The sequence below is a fragment of the Nanorana parkeri genome, unplaced genomic scaffold (genome assembly GCF_000935625.1).
Source record: "Nanorana parkeri isolate BGI_ZX_2015 unplaced genomic scaffold, ASM93562v1 scaffold286, whole genome shotgun sequence".
Classification (NCBI taxonomy): Eukaryota; Metazoa; Chordata; class Amphibia; order Anura; family Dicroglossidae; genus Nanorana; species Nanorana parkeri.
The window spans coordinates 838050-856593 of NW_017306554.1; the positions used below are offsets into that span (position 1 = coordinate 838050).

Genomic DNA, 18544 nt, shown 5'->3' on the forward strand with positions numbered 1-18544 from the left:
AGGTGCAAAGATACTGCTACCCGAACATGGGCATTAATGCAGAGACAGAATCTGTTGGTCATACTGTGCAATCAGTTTTTTTATGTGAGCCAGTTTATTGTGGAGATATTCACAGCGGTTCTTCTCTTCACTGTAATTCGGGTTGGACTGTAAGGGGAGAAAGAAAAAAAGGATGAACATTTCTACTAGTACGACTAGCAGACCCGACTCTCTCTCAAACTTTCCCACTGAACTAGCCCAACTGATCAATGGGAAGCCTTGGAGGAAGGTTCAACTTTTATAGCAAACAAGTAATACCATTTTCAATGGGTTTTTTCCTTGAATTACCATATTGCATATTTCTGAACAGTAAAGTGGGAACACTTATGGACTTTATAATGTCATCCTAAACAAGAAAAATGCAAATCAGCATGGCTTGGATAAGTCACAGTTTGTACTCCCATGGACTTAATTGGCTCCATGCTTCCAGCTCACTAACAAAGTATTGTGTCCATAGCCAGCTAACTAGCATTTTGAGGAGTCACAAATGGCAGTGAATGCATTTCTTGCATTTCTCTTAGGTTTTAATGTAAAAGTGTACCATCTAAACATAAAGGCAACAAAGTAATCTATTGCGGCTTACCAATTCTTAAATGTGATGGCTACATTAGTTTTCACTCTTTAGGCCTTTATCCTTTTTGGTCACTTGGTGATCCAGCCAGCTTGTCATTTTAAACTTCCTATAACCCTTTCGCTGCCAGGGCCGTATCCTTTATGGCACTGGCTACAGGCCCCTGTTTACTTGTGTTAAGCCAACTGTCTGCTTTACACTGGAAGCGATTCTGGTGGATTGCTTCCACGGGCCGGTAAATTGGTGTCTCCCAAACACCCCCCGCCTTGTTTCCTGGGCTCCACTGTCCCTCCTGCAGGCCCGAGACCAGCATCACGGGTGTCAGCGGATAGAGAGACCAGTGAACATCCATTCACTGAATGAAGCCGGGAAGGGATGCTAATTGCATCACTTCCATTTTTCAGCTGTCAAGCCCGATCTGTACTTGAACAGCTTTTTAGAACTGCAAAGAGAATCTGTCACCACTAATAAGCTTGCATATAGGGGACTTGTAAGCCCCCCTATCTGATAGCAAAAAATAAATAAAGTTTAAAAAATAATAAAATGTTAAATAAAATAAACACAGAATTCAAAGTCCCCCACACATGCGTTGGGTGCACCTATATAGGAAAACAAACAATGATTGCGCTACATGTTGGGTGAAAGCAATTATTCTAGGGTAAAAATGTAACGGTTAACTCTAAACTGATGACCTGTACAGGCTTTAAACGGTCGCCTATGCTTACAATGGTCAGCTTTTATTCATTTGTGTAAAAACTTGATCCCAAAACGGAAAAGAAAACTTTTGCTGTAACTGATTTCAAAGAGCTAGCTGGTGTTTGGCTTTAATTTGTTAGATGCACTAGTAGATTAGATTGATTGACTTGACTAATACTCCTCTCCACAAGCTGACAATGCTGATAAGCCACTCTAAAAGGTGCCCATCCACCCTGCGATCATCATTCGGAAATCAGACGAGATCAGGTTTTCTTTTCAGGTGTACTTCTAGCTGAATTTCCTTGATCAGTTAGGCTGAAAAACTTATTTTCGAATCGTACGAAAAATCGATGGATTAGTTGCGCTTTTTAAGACGGGGGGGTGAAAAACCACAACATAAAACACTGCACATGGGCAAACTAAAATCTGTTCTGTCGATCGACAAAATTCGGCCAGTTAGTATTGCTAACGAACCATAATTGAAATCAACATTGGTATGTGCATGATGGGCTATTCTAGCAGAAATGTAATGACTGTTCGATTAGGGAATAGAAATTGAACGATAATTGTAAGGTGTATGGCCAGCTTTAGACTCCAAGATCCCCAGATGGAAAAAAAAAAAAAAGGGAAAAATAAAACTAAAAACTAAACAGAAGGACTGCATTAAAGGATTGGTAAAGCTGCAATATATTACACTTTTGTTATAGGATTTAGATACACTAGGCCTACAGGACTTTTGTAAATGTATTGCTACACTCTGCCTGCTGAGCATACAGTGAAGGAGGACCGATTTAAGAAAGTTATCCTGTCTGTTACCTGCTACACCTTATAGTTAAGATATGAAAGACTGGTAAATGGTTAGAATGTCTCAACAACCTTGTGCAAACGGGACTTGCGCAATGCATCACTTATTATCTAGACATCAAAGTCAGTGAGGGGAATTTATCAAAACTGGAGCAGGCAAAATCTGGAGCAGATTTGCACTGCAAACAATCAGCTTCTCTGTCTCATTTTCAAATCTTACCTGAGCAAACTGGAGAGATGCTGATTGGTTGCCATGGGCTACTGCTCCAGATTCTCTCTGCTAGTTTTGATAAATTCCCACCACTGTAGTTCATTCGTTTAGATTTTTATTAATGTTTACAGTACGCAACATATTGTACAGTTTAATACCAATTGTACAGTGCAAGGTTCCAACAGACCAGTTATATGAACAAAATACTTACTTTTTTAATTTTACGATACTCTTGTAAGATTTGATCATGGATAGTCTAAAAACAAAAACAGAAATAGGTTTAAATTAAATTTAACAAACATTAAAAAAAAAAGCAAAAGAGATGCAGATACTAATCTGACCTCTAATGGTACCGTAAATTCTAAATTTTGCTGAAGAAATGTGTAAGTAGCAATTTCTTTTAATGTTATTCTTTGGGAACGAGAACATAACACATAACAAATATAAGGTAGGTGTTATGTCAATTTGGCTGAAACCGTGGAAAACACGTTTTAAACCATGCAGTGACTAAAAATAAAAAACACTTCTGCTGGCTACATGTCACAAATCATGCCATGTACTAAATAACCACTATGGGCAGCACAGTGGCATAGTGCTTAGCGCTTCAGCACTGGGGGTCCCTGGTTTGAATCCTGGCCAGGTCACTATCTGCAAAGGAGTTTGCATGTTCTCCCTTTGCTTGCATGGGTTTCCTCCGGGTACTCCGGTTTCCTCCCACACTCCAAAGACATGCTAGTAGGTTAATTGGCTGCTGTCTAAATTGGCCCTGTATGCATGCGAGATAGGGACCTTAGATTGTGAGCTCCTTGAGGGTAGGGACTGATGTGAATGTGCAACTATGTAAAGCGCTGTGTAAAATTGTCGGCGCTCTATAAATACCTGCAATAAATAAAAAAATTAATGGCACAACAACCTCCAGCAACCTCCTGTAAAGAATGTAGGAAAACAAATAAAGATAGGGGCTCATTTAAGGGAAGTGATAATGTGAATTGCCTACTTTTACTTTCAAGAGGTTTATGAGGCAACTGAGCGATATTTTACAATTATGAAATCTGTACCGTGTTATTTACTCTCGTCTACTGAGGGAGGCAAAGTCTAGCTTTTGGGATGTCTAAAAGTAGTCCTACTGAGGGTTGGGCAAACAATCGCTATGTCCTGGAAAAAGAAAACTGGGGACTGCTGGCCGCTCAAAGAGCCACCTGAAGGACCTTGTGCCCAAGGTGGCATCAGGTAAGGCAAAACATCCAACTCGTAGAAAGTTTTGCATATCTGAGAAACAAGGACTTACAGCTTAAGATCTCTACTAGATCTTAGTAGAGTGTGCCTAAAGAGCAAAAAGAAACCAAAAACCTGAGACCACAGTTTTGGCCTGACTAGCCTACTCATTAAGGGAGACTTCAGAGACCGGGCAAACCCTGAAGCAAGGTCAGTGGAACAAGTACCACAGATAACTTGGGAGTCTTGAAAATGTCAGATGTGGAACCCAGCGCCTGAAAGTCACTTCCAGTCTATCCCTGCAATGTCTGGTCCAGTGGAGTCCAGACACGTACTTCAAAAACAGACTTTCATGACTGCCCAGAATAGCTGCAATCAAAGAGACAGCACTCAAGCAAGGATATAGACTTAAAAGGGAAAAAAGTGCTAGCAAAAAATAGGTTAGTCTTTAACACAGAATTGCTGAAGAAAATGTGTATCCTATTAGGACACCAGCAAAAATCTGAGGCATGCTAAATACCGAAAATAAGACAGTGTCTTATGTTTTTTTTTCCACGAAAAAAGACACTAGGTCTTATTTTCGGGGGATGTCTTATGTACCTGGCTGCAGCTGTCTGCTCGTGCGTGCGGGAGCTGCGGCCACTCTCAGCCCTAATGCCGTCCAAGGAGCCAGACAGGTGGTCGTGCCTGGCGGAGGGGCGTGAGGGAGGGAGCTGCGGCCGCTCTCAGCTATAATGCCGTCCAGGGAGCCAGACAAGTGGGCGTGCAGGGAGGCGTGCCTGGCGGGGGGGTAGGAGGGAGCTGCGGCCGCTCTCTGCTCTAATGCGCCCATGGAGCCAGAAGGGCGGGAGCTGCGGCCGTGACATTCTACGATATGTGCAGCTACCCTGAAAGTAAGACCTAGCGGATCTCTGTAATATAAGACCTACCATCGAACTAGGTCTTATTTTACAGAAATCCCTGAAGATAGCGCTAGGTCTTACTTTCGGGGTAGCTCTTACTTTCGGGGAAACACGGTAGAAGGTGTTATTCGGGATTGAACTACACTTTTTTTTTTGGTTTGACAGTTTCCATTCCTGTTGTTGGCAGCAGTATAACAAGGTTAAAGACTTCCAGCAACCCAATGGACGAGAAAGAAACAGGTGTTTGTACACTAGAGCCATTGTGAAAAATTCTAACGTGAATCCTGGAGCTTCAAAACTGTCAGAATGTCCAATTAAAAGAAGCTATGTAACGACGATGCCTGCTATATACCTTGTATTCCTCTGAACCAGTGCAGAGCTGCTTTAGCTGAGAGTCCAGCTGCGTAAATCTGCTTGTTGTCCTTTCTATCCTTGCATGTAAATCTCTGTATTCATTGTATTCTGAGTTGAAGTCAGTCTTGTAAGTCTGACGCTGCTCCTGAGATGAGATTGCTGTGTATTTCCTAAGACATTATAAAAAAGTAGTTGAGTTACAAAAATTCACTAGTTCAGAAATAAGTCTAAATAAAATATTTGATGCAAATGGAGAATAAAATAACTTACAAGATGTAATCTGGCAGCTCTGATGTGGATGATGGAATACTGGAATTACTGCAAGCTCTGTTCAAATCTAGAACAAGAACAAAAAATATCAAAGTCCAACCACAACCATGCCTAAACTGGTACTTGCATGTTTAGATCATTTCTTGGGAGAGGAAAGGGTGAAAGTCTAGTCAGACAGCATCAATGCACCTACAACTGACCCCTGGAAGAGGACAGCCAGTCCCTTTTCTATGCTAGCAATCTGGTACTAGTTGTAAGTACCCAGCGAGAACAAACTGCTACATACACAGTGCTGTATTCTACCAGCACAATGCACTGAAATGGTATGGTTAAATAAAATCTGAGCATACAATGCTGCAGGAGTGCATAATGCACAGATGGCAGGGATCAAGAGTGCATAGCACAACATGTAGGGTAGGGGTAAGGAATTGGTAGCATGCATGTAGAACCAAAAATATCCCCTCCTCCAAGTACAATTCCATCCCCTCTTACATTACAGTATCCAAAATTGCCCCTTACATCTTCTGCCTACCTGCTTGAGGATTCTGTGGGCTCTTAGGCAAGAAGGGAACTCTGTGGACACTGATGTAAGGGGGGAATCTGGTGTCTGAACCCAAGGTCAGAGTGCCCTCCTCTGGAAAATCTGATGTAAAAGGGAACTCTGATGTAAATTAAAAATATAGACCCCAGTATCCAGAGTTCCTCCTTGGTTAAGAGCCCACAGAATGCTCAAGCAGGCAAGCAGAAGCTGGGTGGCAGAGGGCTGTAAGTTTTGTTGTCCTCTCTCAATGCTGGCTTGGCAAAGCATGCCATTGGTTGAATTCTAGCCAGGCCTAGAAAACCACATGCAGCGCCATTCAACTTGCTATCATTCAAGCCCACCTGGTGGTGGTTGGTTGCTTGGTGGTCCTAGCAACCATTCGCTAGCAGCAGGCGGATTGAATGATGACAGAAGCAGTCTGCGGTCTCTATTGTCTTGGCAAACTTAGACCCACAGAGCAATGCCATCCAGGTCATGGACCATACCCTGGAAATGTTACAGCTACCGGGCTGCTGGAAATGGTTCCAGTTAAGCCCGTTTCTTGGGGGCAGAACCCTTAAATGGGGACTGTCCAGATACTTGTCAGAAATCTACAAAATGATATCACGTTAGCCACATTTGTTTTTACCATATACATTATGTTCAAGAACACACTCCCAGTACAATGGGTATAAGCCCAATACAGCTAGCAGTACTTACCCAGGATGTCCTGAAGAGCCCCACTGATTTTCCCCGAGCTACAATTTATTTTTCCTTGTGGGTTCTTTTCCTTGGTTCTGTCTCGCTCTTTGTGCTTTTTGGACTTCTTTTTAGACTTTCCATGAGTGGGATTAGAGTTTTTTTTGGCCACAGTGGAACAGTCCGTCTGTGGTTCATGGCCAAGCCTCTCAGAGGCATCTAGGCTTTCACAGTCTTTCGGTTGTGTGTCAGTGCTGGAGTCCAAAATGGGGTCATCAGCTAGTTGTATATGAGAACTGGAGTTGACAGTATCCAACACAAGAGGCTGCATAGGGGGAGCTGGTGAATCCCTTCCATTGGAGGAATTTAATTTCCCATTCAACGTATGCTGCGACCGGTGTGCAAAGTGGGATATACGGACTTTCTTGGGAACTGAAGGATCAATAGGCTCTGGATTTTGAGAGGGTCGTTTCTGTGAAAATTAAGAACAATAACTAAAAAGATAAAGTATATTTAGTCTACAAAATGACACATGCAGAGATACTTTAACACTGCAAAAAATTAGGAAATCAATGTTTTAAAGAGTAAGTATCTTTATAAAATTGCAGGGTCTTTTTTTCGTGACATCTCATGATATATTGCCTCTTTCGTAGCATCCATGCAAACCCCCCCCCGCCCCCCTCTCTTTATTAGGCAACAGGCAGAATTTGTAAAGTACCATTAAGTAATATATCAAGAAAGATGCAAGTTAATATGCCCAAACAATATTTCTAGAAGTTGCAAACAGTAAACCTGTTTAGATCTAAAGACAAAAAACACACACAAAAAACCCCCCACTTATTTTAGACTCATAGGATGGTTGCTAATATGCAAAACGATTTTCTAAGCCAACCATAATTTGACGTATGCTTACACTGCACTAAGATCACTGGAAGTAATTGGGGATGGATTAGGAGACATCTGTCTGCATGATGGACTTAAGTGGAGCATGTTTAGTTAATACCTTCCATCTCTACTCACTACAAAAAGGAAGGATTGGTCAGGTCTTAAACATTTTTTTTAATCAAGCTGTAAAATCTGATAATAAAGTGCTTCTGACTTTAAAAAAACACTGATCACACTCCCAGGGAATATGGCTTTTTTATTTTTCAATTCTTATTGATTGCAGGACAGAACAAAGAACCAAATATAACACTTCTAAATGGGGTTTCCTCTACTACAGCCAGACAGGAAATGCATATTGTTTTGCAAGTGGTTAATCTTCAAAAGAATGTTAAGCCTACTCTAAAGGAAGCCGATTCATAGTGGAAATCAAGTAATCTTTGACCTGCAATTTTAGGATGATTCATACCCTGTAATCATTTGAAGTTGTTATTGCATTTAGCAACACTACTACTTTATAAATACTTTAGGCTTAGCACCTTAGACATAGCCAAGATTAGGCTTGTATAATTCACCTCCATTTTCTGTGCAAATCCACACACACACACATTTTATATTGTATAGGAACTACTCAAACCACAATACTATTAAATGTTGCATATACAGAATAGGTTTATACACATTTTGCTATTAATTACAATGGGCTGCCCTACACATGATAAAGAAGCTCATGCAGCAGTTTGAGCTGCATTTTTTTTTACAATGCGTTGTGTGCACTGGCGGAACTACCAGTGTCGCAGAGGTCGCAATTGCGACCGGGCCCTGGCATTCCGCCACTTGGGGGGGGCCCAGCGAAGAAGGGGGCTCCCGAGATCGTACCGCTCCTATCCTGCAAGGCCGCCATCAGGGGGGTACAGCCACTGAAGTTGTAAGGGGCCCAAGCGGCCGGGCTCCAAGCTATAACTTTTTATTATGAAATTATAAGACAAATGCAATTTGGCATGTCCCGGGCCCCCCTGCCCGCTATTGGAACCTTCCTCAGATGTGCGTGCAGGGGGCGGAGCTTGCTTTCCCCGGGCAGAAGCGTCGGAGAATGTGGCTGAAGAGGAGCTGCAGGACGGCTGTCTGGAGGAAATGTAAGTGTTTCCCTGCAGACAGAGGCCCCGGGGATGTGCTAGAGACTGGGGGGGGAAGAAAGTGAGGGAGAAAGATCGACCGACGCTGAGAGCTTCTCTGCATTGGTCGGTCTCTCTCATGCTTCCCTTCCTCCTCTGAGCATCGGTCTGTGTGTGTTTCTCACTCTTTCCCCCCCTCCTCCTCTCAGAGAAGGGGGAGGGAGGGGGGGAGTGAGAGAGACCGACGGACGCTGGGGGGGTGGTTAAGAATGAGAAGCCCAGACCCTGCACACTGTGCTGAAATGTCTTTAAATTAGAGAAATGAATTATATTAGGGGATATTACACTGTAATGTTCCCTAATATAATCTATTTCTCTATCCCAGCTTCGGATAACATTTTGCATTTACTTTGTATTGCCTGACGCCCGGGACATGCAGTTCCAGGCGCCAGGCGAGTGGTTTCTTCTCTTGGTTCAGCTCAGCTGTGGGCAAGCAGCCGGGGTTAAGTTTTGTTGTTGTTGTTTTTTTTCTTTGCTGAGTTGAGCAGCGAGGAACGGAGCATTAGGCAATTCTGCCGACAACCCTCAGATGTCCCCCCACCTCCCCTGCTGCTGAGAGCCATGATACGGAGAAGAAGGTAAGGAGGCGAGGGACGGGTCACACACACAGGGGTCAAAGGGAGATCGTTCTTCATCTCCCAGCAACAGCAAGCTAGCTCCACAGATATTTGCTGCCCTGCTCTCACTAGGCTTAAATGTTCACACATCAGTGTGTGTGTGGGGTGGGGGTGGGGGTGAGATAGTGCTTACTTTTAATATAATGCATTGCTGTTGGTATGGTGGTATTCGGCATTGCTGGTGATTATACAGCAATGCAGAATAGCTCCAACTATGTAGAACTACAAGTCCCACCAATGCATTATATATTTTTAAGTAGGGATACACCACTGCCAATACTGGCATTTTCACAAGTACTTATAGTCATGAAAATGCCCCGATACTAAACGCAGATATCGGTGTTCTGTCGAGAACGCTGATGTAGTCGAATTTGCCGACCTCAGCATCTGCGCTTGCGCACAGACCAGTATTATCGAAGAAACCGCGATTTATTTACAAAGTATTTCGTTTAAATCGTTAATTGTGACCGTCAATAATATGCTGCCCATCATTTACTGCCATGGACCGTATATTATTACCGGTCCCAATTAAACAATTACAAACGAATACTTTGCAAATAAATGCCGGTTTCCTTGGTAATCCCGTCTGTACGTAAGCGCGGATACTGGGGCAGTGTTCGAGATGGAACACTGCACTAACATTTTAAACAAGCAGCTGCCCGAGGTCCCGCGCTTGCTCGGGACCTCGGCAGCCTTCCTGTTAACCATGCGGTGCCATGTCGGTGGGGGGCCCTCCATGGTTTCTTGCACCGGGGCCCTGAAGGTTCTAGTTATGCCTCTGGTTGTGTGCATTCACATCTGGGGTGCTGCGTACACTTTGCCACATGTACACACACGTCAACAGGGCCTCAGAACACCTTACATTGTGCTTAGAGTATGTGTATAGTCAAAACTTTTACACACACACAAAAAATATTTTTTTCTGGTCCATTGAGGGATACAAGAAGTCTTCAACTCCTGGGATGTCAAAAAGCAGTCCAACTGTGTGGAAATACAGCAAATGCTAACTTTATCAGCTGGCTCCGACCTCCTCTCTCTCAGCTCAACAAGTGCTCACAAGGCCTGTGCTTCCATCTGTGTCCCAGCCTGATATGCAGGAGGGATCACCACCAGGTACGATGGGGAGCAGGGTGGGGATGGACAGTCACACTAGCAGCTCTTCCTCGCCAGTTTCACCTGCTCCTCAAAGCCCTGCAAGGTGTTCTCATACCCCTCTGCAACATGCTGCACCATCTGACTTGGAAGGAGACTGGGATCTTAAATCCTATATCAGATCTACAAGGCAGGACTTGGAACCCTATGTAACCCATCTGGAGAGAACATACAAGCAGGAATTGCTGTCAGTTCGGGCAGATGTCACCCGTGTTGGTACTAGAGTACATGATCTTGAAAATACTCTGGACTCAATTCAGGACGGCTTATACCAACCAGCTGCATGATCTCTTGGCACATGTTGACTATCTGGAAAATCGCAGCAGGCATAACATTCGTATATGGGGCCTTTCCTCTGTTCTGCCTTACACTCCATAGTCAATAATCTGCTTCAACATCCTAAAGATGATGCTATTGAATTGGACAGGGCTCACTGTACCCTTCGCCTTAAGAATCTGGATCCTTCAAAACCAAGAGATGTTTTATGCAGGGTACACTATTTCTGTGTCAAAGAGGACATGATAGCTACTTAAAGCCAGGATGAGATTCTTTTCAATGGTTCCCCTATCCAGCTTCTTCCTGATCTCTCATGCTACACCTTATAGCCTTACAGAATGCTCCGATTCCTCCTTCCACCATTTCTGGTGAATTCCATTTGACTTTGCTGGTGCCTTTCTTTCTGTAGAATCCCCATCCGCTGCATTTCTGCCCTCCTTTGTTCACATCTAGATTGACAAGTCTGTGATTTTCCATTGGGGGTTTTGTAATGCAAAGATCTGTTGCTGTGGACAAGCCTTTTCTAACTTTCTGCCTTTTCTTCACCCTCTAACCCGCAGTAGCCCCTCTCAAAAAACAGTTTGAATGTACATGTTCTGAACAACCCTAAATATTTTCAAAAATTTGATATGATCTCTTAAAAAAAAAAAAAAAAAAAGAAGAAGAAGTACATATCCTCCTTATTCAGGAGACATTTTCACAGAGATTCGCTTCCGCCTTTCCAAAATCGTTATTATCCTCCTTGAGCATTTGTGGGACGAAGTTGAAAGAGCCATCAGGCAGCTGGTTCCACAACCATCAAATCTCACAGAACTGGACAGTGCCATTCATCAGGCATGGTGTCAGATTCCTCGCATCACCTTTAAACATCTCGTGGAGTCAATGCCAAGAAAAATCGCTGCAGCATTGAAGGCAAAAGGTGGCCCAAAGAAGTACTGATGGGGTGGTTATAATAATCTGGCCACTCAGTGTATGTATGTATGTATGTATGTGTATGTGTATGTGTATGTGTATGTATGTATGTGTATGTGTATGTGTATGTATGTATGTATGTATGTGTATGTATGTGTATGTATGTGTATGTATGTGTATGTATGTGTATGTATGTGTATGTATGTGTATGTATGTGTATGTATGTGTATGTATGTGTATGTATGTATGTGTATGTATGTGTATGTATGTGTATGTATGTGTATGTATGTGTATGTATGTATGTATGTATGTATGCATGTATGGCTATATACACACACACACACACACACACACACGATAAAGGCACGAAAACAGCCCAACAACCGCAATTGCCTAGGTGTGAACCAGGCGTTGTGACCTTTGGAGAGCGCTTCACCCTCATGACAAAGACAACAGCTTCTACTTTATCCCACAATATGTACAGTAGGATAGATTATATTTCCATCTCCCAAGACCTGCTTAACCTTTCACCTTCTGCAGATATCACACCTATTGTGTGGTCTGATCATGTCCCAGTTTTTGTTGCTTTAGATGTGGCCACCTCAACACCTAGGTCTACCTGGTGACTTGCTGACGGATCGCAGACATGCGGACGAGATTAGGTCCACTATTTCTAATTTTGTGTTGGCTCATGCCCGCAATGACACACCTCTTCTGACTCAATAGGAGGCATTAAATCGCATTTTGAGAGGGGTATTCAATTTCTCATGGTTCCTGACTGAAAAAATAATTCTCACTGTAGATTCCATCGCTTTCACAATATCGGTCCTTAAAGTCAACCCATAAGACTCTCTCTCAAGATGCTCTGCTTGAATTATCCAATGCTAGGTCGAAACTTAAAATGCCTAATTGATTGTAGATTCCTAGCTGCGAAGGATAAGCTGTGCGGACAACAGTATGAACTCAACGATAAGAGCGGTCGATTACTTGCTCGTTGACTGCATCCGCATACCCGTTAGTAACATTTCTTCTATGCTTACCCACAACCAGGTTGTAGCGCACAGCCTCAAACAAATTTATTATGCCTTTTACCACTTCTATACTACTTTGTACAACATTAAAACAAGGTACTCAGATATGCCTCCCAAGACCCTCTACAAAGAACACAGGACTTCCTCAAACTGAAATCACTCACTGCGTTATGTCTGGGGCTCCAAGAAGCCTCAAGCTCATTTCAGTCCTTTTCAAAACTAAAATGGGAGGGGGGTGGGGGGGTCTTCCAGACTTTGAATTGCTTACTCGATTGTCAGATTGGTTCCATCGTCGCTCTGACTAGCTTGCGACACAACTGGAACTCTATCTTTGTCCATCCTGCAGCATCTCTACCTTTTCTATCTCTGAATCTTGCCTCTTGCTTGGGTCCCCTTACTCCACTTTTTGATTACCCAAGCTTTGGCCCAGGGATTCATGCATCCTTCATTTGTCCATTTTCTAGAGACGCCTGGCCTCAAATGCGCCATGTTGTTGCCTTTTATGGCCATCCTCCCGACACGCCGAGACCTCAAGGCAGGCCCCAGTGGAGCGGGGGACTGGTTCTCTTCCTTACAATTGTGAGGCTTTTTGCGAACTATACAACACCTTCTTTTTACCCCTTTAACGCTTACACCACTTGAAACGTTTGTCCTTCTCTGCTTTTGGATTGAAATGGGAAGATCTCATTGGTGGGTCTTGCTCAGAAGATGATTGGAGAAAATGTTATGTCCTGACTGGTAAGCTGTCTATGCCCTCATATGCAGGAAAAAGTTTACAAGATTGTGTCCCTTAGGTATCTTACTCCACATGACCTTTATAGGATGTTTCCTTCCGAATCAGATCATTGTGGGAGGTGCCAAGGGGAGGTAATGTAATTTCTCCACATATGGGGGGAGCAGTCCTGTTATCACTGGGTTCTGGACCACAGTGTTTGCCTGTTATCACAGAATAAGCATTTCTGATAAACACCCCTCCCCCTGGGTGGCTCTCCTATTAAGGATTCCTGGCTTTTGTTATATTAATGGACTATATTAAAGCAGTTTTAGGCACAGTTCTGTGTTCATACTGGACAATGGTATCTGCAGTATATTTAAAAGGTAAACAGTCTCTACCTTATTTTGTTTGCAGGAGGTATACGTTTACAACGGTCTTAGGGCTTATTTATGTATGGACTACTGCAGACTAGTCATTCGCAATTTATAATAACATACCTGGGGGTTTGGGGAAGTGGAATTCACATTGTCTTTGGGAGGGCTCAGAGGAGCATTTTCTCCTGTCTGTCCACATGGATTTGGTGGCTGGCTTAGCTTCCTAAAGAAAAAAAAAAGGTTTGGGAGCAGAGTGAGAAAGGTGTACAGATGTAGATTTCCAGGCCCTGAGGGTGCCATGCACCACCACTGATATCAATAAACAAAATTATCGGTGTTGTGGTGTGTCAAGTTCTACGGTTTTGTTGGGGGTGCCATTTTTAATGAACTAAGTGGCACGTATACAACGTGTTACCGTTTGTTGCAGTAACGCACATTTAGACGGGATTTTAAGTGCAGTATCGCAAGTTAAAAGGTGTGACGCAAGCCTAACGCAACGTTCAACCTCAAATTTGTCATCTTTCAAGCTTTACCTTTTCTGTCACAAAACTATGTTGTAGAGAAGTAATCATTGTTTATGCCCCCATTTCTAAACATTTTCTTTAATATAAATCAACGAATCAAACCTTAAGGGCCCATTTATACTAATGCACGTGGGATAAAAGATCGCAGGTGCCCTTCATTTTGAACGGCATACTCACACAAAACAGTAGCTGCAACTCACACACTGCAGTGCACCAGAATGCACATGCTATGTCAGGACACAAAAATGGGGGAAACTTTGAAGCTTCTCCATTAGGGACACAGGCATTAATAAAAACCTGAGAGAGGCTCTAACCATTTTCTGTTCTATCCCAAAAAAATTTTGGCTGGAGCTAGGCCTAAAGTTATATCTGGGCAAAACCATAAAAGTATGTTTGCAAACGCCATTTGTTGGCTTAGCTGAAACTTTCTCCATTCCTTTACATTGTCTAGCAATCATGACAATGTTTTTTAAAAAAATGGCACTTGCTCTGCACTTTGTTTTACACAACCAGCTACCACTATTCTCTCCTTTATGCAAGGCCACCAGTAATGTAATAGCCCACTGTAGATCTAACTGTGTAGTACATCACTGCATAGAGTATGTGGACCCTTCTGCAGATCCCCCTCAGTGTTTCCCCACCAATTTTCATACATCTAGATCTTAGAAAAAAGCTTCCCATCAGCTACTGTTACATATTAATACAATTATTCTCAAGAACAGAAAAGTGTGGTAAGATTGGGGTATAGCACAGATAGGGGGAAGAGCACAGATTTTCAAAAGTTATATTAAATTAGTATAGTGATTTATGATTTAGAAAAAAAGGGGGTGAACCTAAAGCAAAAAAGGGGTTAACTGACAGGGATCCATAGTTGTAAAGACACCCAGTTCAAACACTGTAGTAGGGACTCCATGGATATAGCAGTGATCACACTGATGATCACTCCGTTTATAGTCATTTGACAGCTGTATCAGTGGTGTATTCCCAGCTGGGTTTCTAGTTTAAAGAAATATTTTCCATGATCATACCCAGTGGCATATTAGACCACCAGACCCACATGAAGGCCTTACTGCCTGAAGCAAGGTCACATCCTGAAGACTTAGATATCTGTTTTATAGGAAAAAAACAAGGAAAGGACATGGTGCATGAATGAACAAAAATGGCCAGAAAAGTGTCTAGTAGACCTTGCATAAGAAATCTGGCAGCAGTGTTTAATTCTGTCCAACTAATCAGAACTCCTGAGCTAGGTAACAATGTTAAAGGATTTTAAAGCAAAGTTTAAAAAAAAAAAAAGAAGATCTTACAGAAAACATGGCTGGCATTTGACAAATTCAGGCAACATAGAACAAAGTGGAAACATACCGGACAAGTATTCGTTTTAATAGCTGTTGGTCGCCTTCCGAATAACCAGGCCAGTCCTTGTGGACCTCTTTGTACATACAGTCTTTTAATGTGTAAGTGCAGTCTTTGGCACTCAGATTTGCCACCTAAAAGTTAACGGAAGCATATGTAAAACATTTTTGGAGCACATACGGGCACAGAAATAAAGGGGAGAGGGTCTGAGTAAAAGGCATATTTTTGATTGCTTAACCCCATCATGACTGAGGCCTTTTTTCATTTTTTGCACCCATTTTATATATTCACATTTTAGGCCTGAAAATTACTTAAAACCCCTGAACATTATATATTTTCTGAAAGCCAAGACCCTGTAGAATAAAATGGTGGCAGTTGCAAGTTTTATGTTGCATGATATTAGCGCATTTCCTTATCAAACCCCAAAATTTAGTGAAAAATGCACTTAAATGCCCCAAAACACAATAAAATACCAATTTTCTAAAATAAAAAAGGTAAAAGATAAGGTTACAAGCCCCCCATGTGATAGCAGATTAGGGGTGACCGTTAGTCTAAGGTGATGCTGGGGGGACCAAAAGACCCCTAGTATTACCTTTACACTAGAAATAAGCTATTGACGTGCAGATCGCACTTCAATAGCTTATAGCTGGGCTTCAGGAGCCCAGCACTGACAGCTATGTGACCGGAAGTGATGCAATACGCATCGCTCCCGGTCCCATAGTACAGGGAGGGGATCGGTGGAGTTTCGGCCATCTCCTCCCCGACACCAAAGAAGCCAGTCCCGGGCCCGTAGGATGGGCAACGAAGGCCGGGAAAACCGGCAGAGGTGTCGGGCTAAGGGGACCTGTTCAGCGGCCCGTAGAAGCGATGTGGCGGCAGCTGAGCCGCCAGAAATCGCTTCTACTATAAAGCCGACTTTACAAGTTTAAACAGAGTCCCGGCGCGGCGAAAGTTGCGGGGAGTCTGTTTAAACAGCCCCAATGCCAGTGACTCCCACTGTACGTCACTGGTCGTTAAAGCTCAACTCCAGACAAGGGAGCCGTTTTACCTACCAAAAGACATGCATTTCTGGCTCTCCATTCTTGAGACTGTCTGGCAGGGGAGGAGACTTCATTTTTCCATGCTGCTGACAAATCCTGAATTCTGCCATTTTTCCTAAACCACAAATTAAATGTCTTCCACACCTAGCATAAACACCCCTGGTAACTTCAGCCTTATGGCTGAATAGAAGAGTAGGCTCTTTTGGGACCAGGCTCTTTTGGGACAGAACGGGGCGATGAGAATTGGATCTGTCTCCATGTCTTTGAATTAACTTCTTGAAACACTCTGGGAAGAAGAGGAAATGGAGGGAAGGCAAAACAGATGAAAATTCCCTGGATTTGTAAGGGCGTCCAGGGATTTTTGTGGCGTCTGCAAGATTCAGGGAGGAGAAAAAAAAAAAAGCCCTTTGCATTTTTTTGGGAAGCGAATAAATCCACCTCCGTTTCTACCAGGAAAAAAAAATCCATTGCCACCTTAGAAAGTTTGCCAAAATGTTTTGCGTACCAGAGGTGTACTGCTGCCAATGAAGCTAGGTGCATATCAGTCTAAAAAAAAAAAAAAACAACAAATATGTCCCTAGCTACAGCCTGAAGCACAGGACACCTTGTAATGTCCTGCTTGTTGATGTAAGCTACCGTGGTAGTGTTGGTCTGAAAGTATCCGAAGATGTAGACCTCCGACTCAGTCCTGGAAAGCATAAAAGGGAATACACTGCCTTGAGCTCCCTCCAATTGGATGATGCAGTTAACTCCTGAAGTGTCCACTGACCCTGAGCTAACTGGCCTACCAGATTAGAGCCAGGTGCTGGCATCTGCGGTCAGAACAATGGACGCCTGTTAATCTTGCCAGATCCAAACGTCCAAAGCAAGCCCACTGATAACCGACTGTGGACCCTCCACCACCATAGGCTTCATCTGGGAAGGTAGGCTGACCAGGGAGCGCAAACTTTCATGAGCTCGAACCCACATTCGTAGAAAAGAAAAAAAAGAGACTGAAGGGGGTCTCTGGCCTCAAGGGACAGCTGGAACACAATAGGTCATTAGCCCCGGAACAGACATAATGAATCTTAGAGAGACTGGCTGGTTCCCCTGAAGCTGACTGACACTGGCAAATTTTTAAAATCTCCTCTGGTAGAAAGATCTTTTCCAGAGTGTTCAAAATGTAACCCAAAAGGCCACAACCCTGGAGGGGGTTAGATACGATTTCTGAAAATCTATTAACCAGCCCAGGTTTACTAACCACCCTCGAGTGAAATCCAGATCCTTCTCCAACTGAGGGCGCCATTAAGAGAACGTCATCCACGTATGGTATGATATTGATCCTTTGAAGTCTCAGGAGGTGCTAAAGCCTTCCTCAGAACCTTGGAAAATATCCGAGTTGATGGGGATAGGCCAAAAAAGGAGCGCCCTGAACCGGAACTGAAAAAAAACCCACAAAAAAAAAACTTTTGGCTATCCTCACTGCGAAGGAATTCCTGCAAAGATGCTCTGATCAGAATGTGCAGATACGCAGCTCTCCAGTCCAGGGTCGCCAAAAAGGAAATTGGTTGAAGAATAGCCCTGATTGACAAAATGGAGTCCACCCTGAACTTTTTACCTGATGGCTGCATTTAGAGGCCATAAATTAAGGATCAGGCAAAACTTTCAGACTACGAAAATGTAGTGTAAAAACCTTCGCCGAGCTGACGATGAAGGAAGCCTTCCGAGACGGCTCCGCAGCTCACCCAGGCAATCCTGCTTGTAGCCCGGAAGTTCGCCCCACTCACCCGATTTAATACCTCAGCCGGCAATCGGAACAGTCCCTGCACCGGACTATGTCGTCCGCAGCGCCCAAACACCCACAGAAGGGGAAACAACAGCCCATCACGGAAGCGATGACCAGAGCCTCGGCCAAGATGGCGCCCGCGGCCCACTCACATGAGGTAACGGCCCGCACAGCCTCGGTGTCCAGCAGTGACATGGACGAGGGGGATCTTGGCAGCCATGAAGGAGATCGCTCCCGCAAACGTTCCCAAACAACTTTACTGCAGCGATTTGACGCCATGCTCCAGAAAGCGCTCCAATCCAATTCAAAGCAGATAACGGACAGGCTGCTTAAGGAAATCAGGGACATATGCCACCGCAGTGCTGTATTGAAAGATAGGTGTGATGACCTTAAGACAGACCTAACCACCTTCAATGGATATAGAGACCCTTCGGGAGGAAAACTCAC

General features: G+C 43.5%; 1 protein-coding gene across 2 annotated transcripts in view; it reads right to left on the reverse strand.

Moving 5' to 3' along the window:
• Positions 1–6: 6 nt before the first annotated feature.
• The window catches only part of ELL (elongation factor for RNA polymerase II), a 71547-nt gene continuing 53009 nt past the window's right edge, over positions 7–18544 (reverse strand). For both annotated transcript variants that reach the window (XM_018557483.1, XM_018557482.1), the window contains exons 6-12: positions 15302–15426; positions 13539–13638; positions 6303–6753; positions 5063–5129; positions 4791–4962; positions 2533–2577; positions 7–147 (exon numbers count right to left, since the gene is read on the reverse strand). In XM_018557483.1, the coding sequence (XP_018412985.1) occupies positions 34–147; positions 2533–2577; positions 4791–4962; positions 5063–5129; positions 6303–6753; positions 13539–13638; positions 15302–15426 (1074 nt within the window). In that variant the 3' untranslated portion in view covers positions 7–33. The remainder of the gene's footprint in view (positions 148–2532; positions 2578–4790; positions 4963–5062; positions 5130–6302; positions 6754–13538; positions 13639–15301; positions 15427–18544) is intronic.